This window comes from Merops nubicus, unplaced genomic scaffold (assembly GCF_000691845.1).
Source record: "Merops nubicus isolate BGI_N331 unplaced genomic scaffold, ASM69184v1 scaffold12875, whole genome shotgun sequence".
NCBI classification, from domain to species: Eukaryota; Metazoa; Chordata; class Aves; order Coraciiformes; family Meropidae; genus Merops; species Merops nubicus.
The window spans coordinates 12,172-19,369 of record NW_008610329.1 but is presented as its reverse complement, the minus strand read 5'-3'; the positions used below and the strand labels follow the sequence as shown (position 1 = coordinate 19,369).

General features: G+C 48.3%; 1 protein-coding gene across 1 annotated transcript in view; it reads right to left on the bottom strand.

Annotated features, from left to right (window-relative positions):
* Positions 1-2,969: 2,969 nt before the first annotated feature.
* EPHA1 (EPH receptor A1) overlaps positions 2,970-7,198 on the bottom strand; it is a gene marked incomplete at its 5' end in the record, with an annotated part of 14,160 nt that continues 9,931 nt past the window's right edge. Inside the window, 5 exons of the mRNA XM_008940879.1 lie at positions 2,970-3,048; positions 3,884-4,039; positions 4,529-4,722; positions 5,421-5,570; positions 6,254-6,463. Of these exons, the coding sequence (XP_008939127.1) occupies positions 2,970-3,048; positions 3,884-4,039; positions 4,529-4,722; positions 5,421-5,570; positions 6,254-6,463 (789 nt within the window). The remainder of the gene's footprint in view (positions 3,049-3,883; positions 4,040-4,528; positions 4,723-5,420; positions 5,571-6,253; positions 6,464-7,198) is intronic.

Below are 7,198 nucleotides of genomic sequence, written 5' to 3'. Positions count from 1 at the left end.
GCCACCCAGACGCCGTTTGCCTCCTTTGCTACAAGGACATGACTGGCTCAAATGCAACCTGCTGTTCACTATGACCTGCAAGTCCTCTCTTGCAAAGCTGCTTTCCAGCCAGTTAGTCTCCAGCATGTGCTGGTGTGTGGAGATATTCCCCCCCCAGCTGCAGGGCTCTGCATTTCCCATCACTCAGCTTCACAGGTCCTCTCTCTTCTCCTTTCTCCCACCTGTTAAGGTCTCTCCGACTGGCAACACGCCTATCTGTGCATCAGCCACTCCCACTCTTCTGTCATCTGCAAGGATATGCTGCAGTGTACAGCTACATGACACAAGCTTATCATCTGCTGTCAGCATCATCAGGGCTTATCTTCTAGCCTGGATATCTGCCATGTGGCAACTTTATTTATTATCTATACTTTATGTTAACAACACCTATTACTAAGACAGAACTGCCTGATGCACTAACAAGACTCACAGCAAGAGCTTATCTTGTCAGCTGCATCTTAGCAGTCAAAGTGGCTTGAGAGGCTGGGGTAAGTGTACACTCTGTTTCCTGTTGTATACAAAAGGATAGTTAGAATGCTCTCACCTGGAACAGAAACCAGCCTTCTTCCTCTACGCTGCAGTTCTTTAGATCTCTGCTTCTGAACCCTTCTGTCATTTATAGTTAAGCAAGATCTTCCTAGTAGCAGGAGTGTTAACATATAGCCTTAAGAATTTAGAGAATTATACAGTTATGGAAACGCTGACAGCTACTTACAATAAGTAACTGGTTGCTGAATGAACAGCACCTTAACCACCAGCTAGACTTAGCTCAAGCAATGACAAATAGACCTTGAGGTGACTACACTTCCCAGGTAGTAGGAAGCCTTAGGATCATCAGAGTGAGATTATTTTTTTTCCCCCCTGGACAATCTGCTCTGGAGGAAGGAAGAACTACTCACATGTACTTCAGCAAACTACAGCAGTAGCTTCTAATACCCCTCATGGCTTAGGAATAAAGACAGGAGCTGTAAAAAGATGGACACAGCTAATGGATGGATGTAGCTGGAACTGGGTGTAGCGAAAAAAGTCTGCAGTGACCAGGAGCACTTTGTATCATTTAATACTAACGGCACTGCATGGCCACAGTAAATCTGCAGTTAAATGGACAAAGACCACTGGCTGAAACGATGAAACATGGATGCAAAGACCCTGCTGGAACTTGTAAAATATATGGTAAAGGTCCCAATCCCATTTTAAATAAACCGAAGAACTCCAACACAGCCTGCTCTGCCACAGATTTATTTACAAAATACTATTTACAGTCTATAACTGTCTTGAGCTCTGATAAATAATATTTCCTCCACAGAGAAGGAATAAGACAGACCACCTACACATTTTTCTGTTACAAATACCCTATCCAGCCAAACAAGACTATTCTCTCTTCTAAAAAGGAGCAGAGAAAAGTAAGTACCTAAAGGGTTTTCTGTCCATGGCACAAGTAAAGGTATTAAGCAGGTTGAAGAGATGTAGTTCCTCCCACGGAAGCGTGCATGTGCAAAACAGCAACTCACTGAAGTTACATGATCACAAGTCACAGCAAGGTGTGCTGCTACTCCCAGCTTCTCCACAGAAAGTACACAATGAGTTCGTGTTTAAGGCAAGAATAGCTGAATTAAAAAAAAACATATCCCTTACCAGCAGCCTTGTTAAAGACTAGTTTGTTCCTGTTGTAAGATAAGGAAGACAGAAGGCTGCTGAAGTGAGAAGGGATGTATGCCAGGAATGAATGGGCCCAGTCTCTGCATGGCCATGTCCTCGTGCATGTTCCCTGACTCTCTCAGTCTATCTGAACCCTCATCTCCAATCTTAAAATATTATCCACCACCCTCAACCCACTTTGTATGTATCCTTATGTTTCCATGTGACATACTGAAGGGCTGAAACTCCACTACGTGGACTACAAGGATTACTTGGTGCTGCACAGCACAGACGACAGAAGACAGGGTTGAGAACAGTTCCTAAGACCAGTGCTCTGAGACATACTGATGGCTACTGTTGTTCTGGTTTGGGTTAGAACAGAATTAATTCTGTTCAGTAATTTTACTTTTTAGCTAAATCTCTTCTAACTAACTGAACTTTCTGAAGTTAACAGTATGTTTTCACAGACAGTGTCTGCTTCTAGCAGTGATAACACTCCATGTTTAGAGTTACTGCCAGGGATTGGTGTGCAGACCGAGGTCACTGCTGAATCCTGTGCACCACACAGAGGGGGGCAGAAATCAAAAGCTGCACCTGCAGGGAGGAGCAGGCAGGACAGGTGACCCTAGACTGACCAGTGGGATGTTCCATCCCATATCCGTCCTATTCAGTAGACAGCTGAAGGATCACAAGGGTCAAGCTCTCTTTGTCTTCTTCTTCACTGGCCGGCATCTGAGGAGGACTCCATCCCTTCTGATCCTGATCCGTGTGTTTCTGAGTGCACTTCCAGAGTCCAGCTCCTGTACCCAGTTCCTGTCTGACTCTGAGTCCAGCCTGGGACCTTTCCCCAGGGCCTGCTCCCCAGCATCGGGGTAACGGTGATGTATTGCCATTGGGGGGTGGGTTCAATACTGGTTTTGTATATATTTGTATACATTCCATTTAAATATTATTGTTATTATTCTTTTCAGGAAAGCTGTTTTACTCTTCTAATCTATAAGTGCTTCTCCCTTATTCCCTTTCTCTTCTGCTTTGGGAAGGGACAGGGGTTAGCAGAGAGCATCTGTTACAGGTCTGGGGGTGGCCCCGACCCTAAATCATTACAACTGTAGAGCTAACAGAAGGGGGAACAGAAATAAGAGCAGGTGTTGCTGCCTCATGAACCTCTTCAGTTCTGATGGTTTTGCTTTGCTTGTCCCAGTCACTCATTTGGAAGCAATTGCCATAGGAATGATTCCAAGTGATATCTGGTAAGAATGGGCATTTAGCAAGCCTAGCAGAGCCATGACTGATCACTCCTTAAAGCCTTGGATGCTACACAGGATCCTCTTCTGGTGGCCTGGAAGTGACACTCCCATCTGTTTCAGATCCCTGAAGGAAAAGGGAAAAGAAAGGGAAAGAATTAATTGCTGCTCTTGTTCCCTGGGGACTGGGATGTGGGTAAAGGCAGAAACAGTTACCGGGCATTGCTTCATAAACCTTCCTTTCCCTCAGCACCTCCTACTATGTCTACCTTTTCTCTAGAGGGAAGAAACTTGTAGATGTTCCTGTTCTTCTCTGGCTATCTCTGCCCACCCAGTCAGCTGGCCTTCCCCAGCCCATGACTAGGCCTGTGCTCTCATTACAGCAGGACTGTGTTCATGTCAGGTTGTGATACAGGCCATGTCTCAACCCTTGAGCAGATCCGTGCCTGCGCGTTTGTTTTATGTCACTCCCCTGGCTGGAGCTGGCCAGATGTCCCAGCTGTGCTGGTAAAGCATCTGACCTGAGTTGTACTAAGCAGCAAAGAAGGACTTTACTCTATGACAGACCAGTGCCTAGCTGATGGGGAGGGCACAGAATAGCACTGGCCCATGTGGAGTTCCTGTCAAGAAAACTGCCAAGTCCTACAAGGGTGGGGAGGCTGTCAGGTTTGAGAACTGTCTGCCATCTATTGGTTCCCCTTGCTGATTGTATCTGATGTGAGTTCAGAGCAGCTCAGGCCCCTGGGAAGGTCTCAAACATGGACAGTTAAGGAATCAGTTTGGGCTGATCCAAATCCTCCTAGGCTGATTCTTCCCCTTTAGGGCAAGAAGCCAGCCCACTTCCATTGCACTATATAGAGAAGGAAGGAGAGAAGCATTCCAAGCAACCCCGAGTGTCTGTTTAGCTAGCACAGGCACAGGCTATTTGTAGCACAGCCTGTGGTGCCTGTGGGAGCCCTTACTCAGCAGTGAGCTCCAGGATGGACTCCATGGTGTCCAGGCCAGCAGTGCGGAAGTTGGAGATGTAGCGCTTCATGCGGATGGATTCCAGCCACTCGGGGATGGATCTGTAGGGGATCCCATCAGACCCACTGCAGCTGGGGAGACGGAGTGTTACCCTAAAGGCAGATAAAACCCTCATTAGCCAGGCAGTGGCCAGTACTACGAGAGAGTAGCTAAAGGGCAAGCACCCTCTGCCAGGACTAGGCGAACTTAGCAGCTCTCTGCAGGGTGAGGTCAGACTCCCCAGGCCCACGGCCACCCCTCTGCCACCAGGAGAGACAGATGACTGCTACCTTCTGCACACAAACCATTCGAGGTTTGTCTCTCCAGCCTGCACTGCTAGCTACTACGAGAGAGTAGCTAAAGGGCAAGCACCCTCTGCTAGGACTAGGCGAACTTAGCAGCTCTCTGCAGGCTAAGACTCCCCAGGCCCACGGCCACCCCTCTGCCACCAGGAGAGACAGATGACTGCTACCTTCTGCACACAAAGCATTCGAGGTTCATCTCTCCAGCCTGCACTGCTAGCACTACCTCTCCTGCTGCTGGAGGCAGCGAGGTGAAAATATGCAACTTAACCCGTCCTCCTTCAGTGACAGCCTGCTTACCTGGGATCAAAGTCTGCCACAGGCCGCAGAAGGTGGGGACTTGACATGAAATGTTGCAGCTGTGCCCGGATTTCCTGAAAATGAGGCCTCCTCAACCGATCGTGTGACCAACAGCTCTTCATGAGCTCGTAGAGAATGGACGGGCAGTCCACGGGGGGAGGGAGCCGGTACCCGTCCTCCAAGCTTTTCATCACCTGCACAGGGAACAGGAGGAGATCTGTCCAAGGGCAGACCGTGCGGAAGAGGAGCCGGAGCTCCCTGTGGGGCTGGGAGGAGGCAGTTCACCATTCTGCACAGTGTGAGCTCAGGGAGGGGGTGAAGCAGATGACACGTGTATGAAGTAGGGTTTGGGCAGCACAGCAGAGGACCAGGACACCTAAGGGATGTCAAAAAGTGAAGTGGCACATGCGTGCACTTTCAATCCTCTACTAGCTTAGCTCCCATTTGCCATTTGGGGCATGTGAGAAGTGAGGACCAAATGATCCTGGCACAAGCCCAGTGAGAGGAAGGGAAACAGACTCTGAGGAATAATTTCAACGGCATGTGCTAACCCCACAGATGTGCTGAACCTAGAATGAGACCCAGACATAATACTCCAGAGCCAGAGGAAGGAGAGAAACAACCCAAGAGAGAACATCTCCAGGGCCAAGGACCATGGCTGAATTAACTAGTCTTTAAGTTCATTCATTGCTTTTGACACCTGAACATGGCTCAGAGGCCCAAACACTTACTGCCCTTGATTTGGTTGCATTGATTTTTAGCAGGGAGTTAGGCAAAATAGTTTCATGTTCACAGCAATGTCAAGACTGCAGGCTGAGGGAGACCTACAAAAGTTAGGCCTGCTTGCATCTTTTATTTTGTTTAATCAGCACTTAAGCTCCGTGTCTGTTACCTCTTGATTGGTCATCTCCCCATACGGCTTATCACCAAATGACAGCACTTCCCACATGACAATTCCAAAGCTCCAGACATCACTGGCTGATGTGAAAATCCGGTGAGCAATGGCCTCTGGGGCTGTCCACCGGATGGGAATCTTTCCACCCTGTTGACAGAGGAGAGATGTCGTGTATCCAGCACGTATCACTGAGCTGTATTTCTCCAGTGCTTTCAGGCAAGGAGCTCACAAAGTGGTGCAAAGACTGGGATCACTTCACTTGAAGTGCAGCCACCCCTGGGGAATTTCTCAAAAGGACAGGAACATTCTTGGGAAGTGAATGAGTTTAAGCCCTCTGTTTGGCTAAATGCTACACAAAACCACCGCTGTGGGAGTATGAGCCTGGTACCAGTCACAGCCCTACTTGGACACCACACATTAGAATCACCAGAACTTTCCCTGAAAGGAAGCTGTAGATGTCTCTAACCCAAACCCTTGATCACAGCAGGGCTGTCTTCAAAGCTAGATTTAGTTAAAATTAAGTAAAAAAAAATCAGAACTCTTATTTTGCTCCTTATTTCAAAAGCACAATCCCTCCGAATCTTTTAGCAAAAAAACTCAGCATGGGCTCCAGACAGAAAAGTATCATCTTCTGAATCATCCACACTGTGACTTGCAGTTTTACTATGGGTTTTCATCATAACTTTTCCATCTAAATCTTCCTTGGAGAAGAGGGAACACCTTCCTGGTGTCTCCTATTGTGAAGAAATTCCACCAGTAGAATCCAAATCCCTCTAAGGCTTGAGGGACTCAAGTTCATTTACAGGACGGAGAGAGTGGTTTTGCCTTACCTTGGTTTCATAGGTTCCCTCTGCATCATTCTCCAGGATCCGGGAGAGGCCGAAGTCGGACACCTTGCACTGAAGGCTGCGTGTTACCAGGATGTTGCGGGCGGCCAGATCCCGGTGCACGTAGTTGTGTTCTGAAAGGTAGGTCATGCCAGAGGCTATTCCCTGCAGCATACTCACAAGCTGCACAGGGCTAAATTTTTCCTCATTCTCCTGCATGGAAGAAGAAGTGAGAGAAAATCCTGGTCAAGGTGGTTTATGGTGACAGGCAAGAGGTGGACCCTGGTGCGATGCCATGGCCCGTGCCCCACGCTGGGGGAGTTTGTGCAGAGGGCACCAGCAATGTATGTCCACACGCTGCCAACCATGCTGTGGGGACGAGATGGTGAGGCACCAACAGTGACTGAAGTGGCTGCCAGGGTACAACAGGATGAGGACAGTGTCTCCAGTCCCCTACAGGCCTGCGTATCAGCCCTGGAGAAATAATTTGAAAAACTGTTTGAAAAACTAGACAGGAGGGAGAATAGATCCTACTCTTGTCCTGAATGGGCCCATGTTGAAGCTGTTAGGAGGAGATGACTTTCTGTGAGACCAGCTACACAGAAGCAGGACATGTCATGACGTACCCTGTGGACCTTCCTGCGTAGGTCTGGAGAGCAGATGAGCAGATGGGATGGAAAACCTACCTCTGCCCTACAATCACGAGAGTTCTACTTACAAGTTAAACCAAAAAGAAGAGAAAATGTGTCCAGAAGGGAGGCTGCTCTGGTCCACTGTGAGCAGTGAAAGTGGAGTACATGGCATCCACACAGTTCCTGTGAACCATGTAAACCCCATGAACTACGTAAATCCTGTCAACCCTCTGAACCATGGAAACCCTCTGAACTTCACAAACCCAGTGAGTACTACCCTCAGAATTAGAGGGGCCCTGCCTCCAGCCAGGTGGAG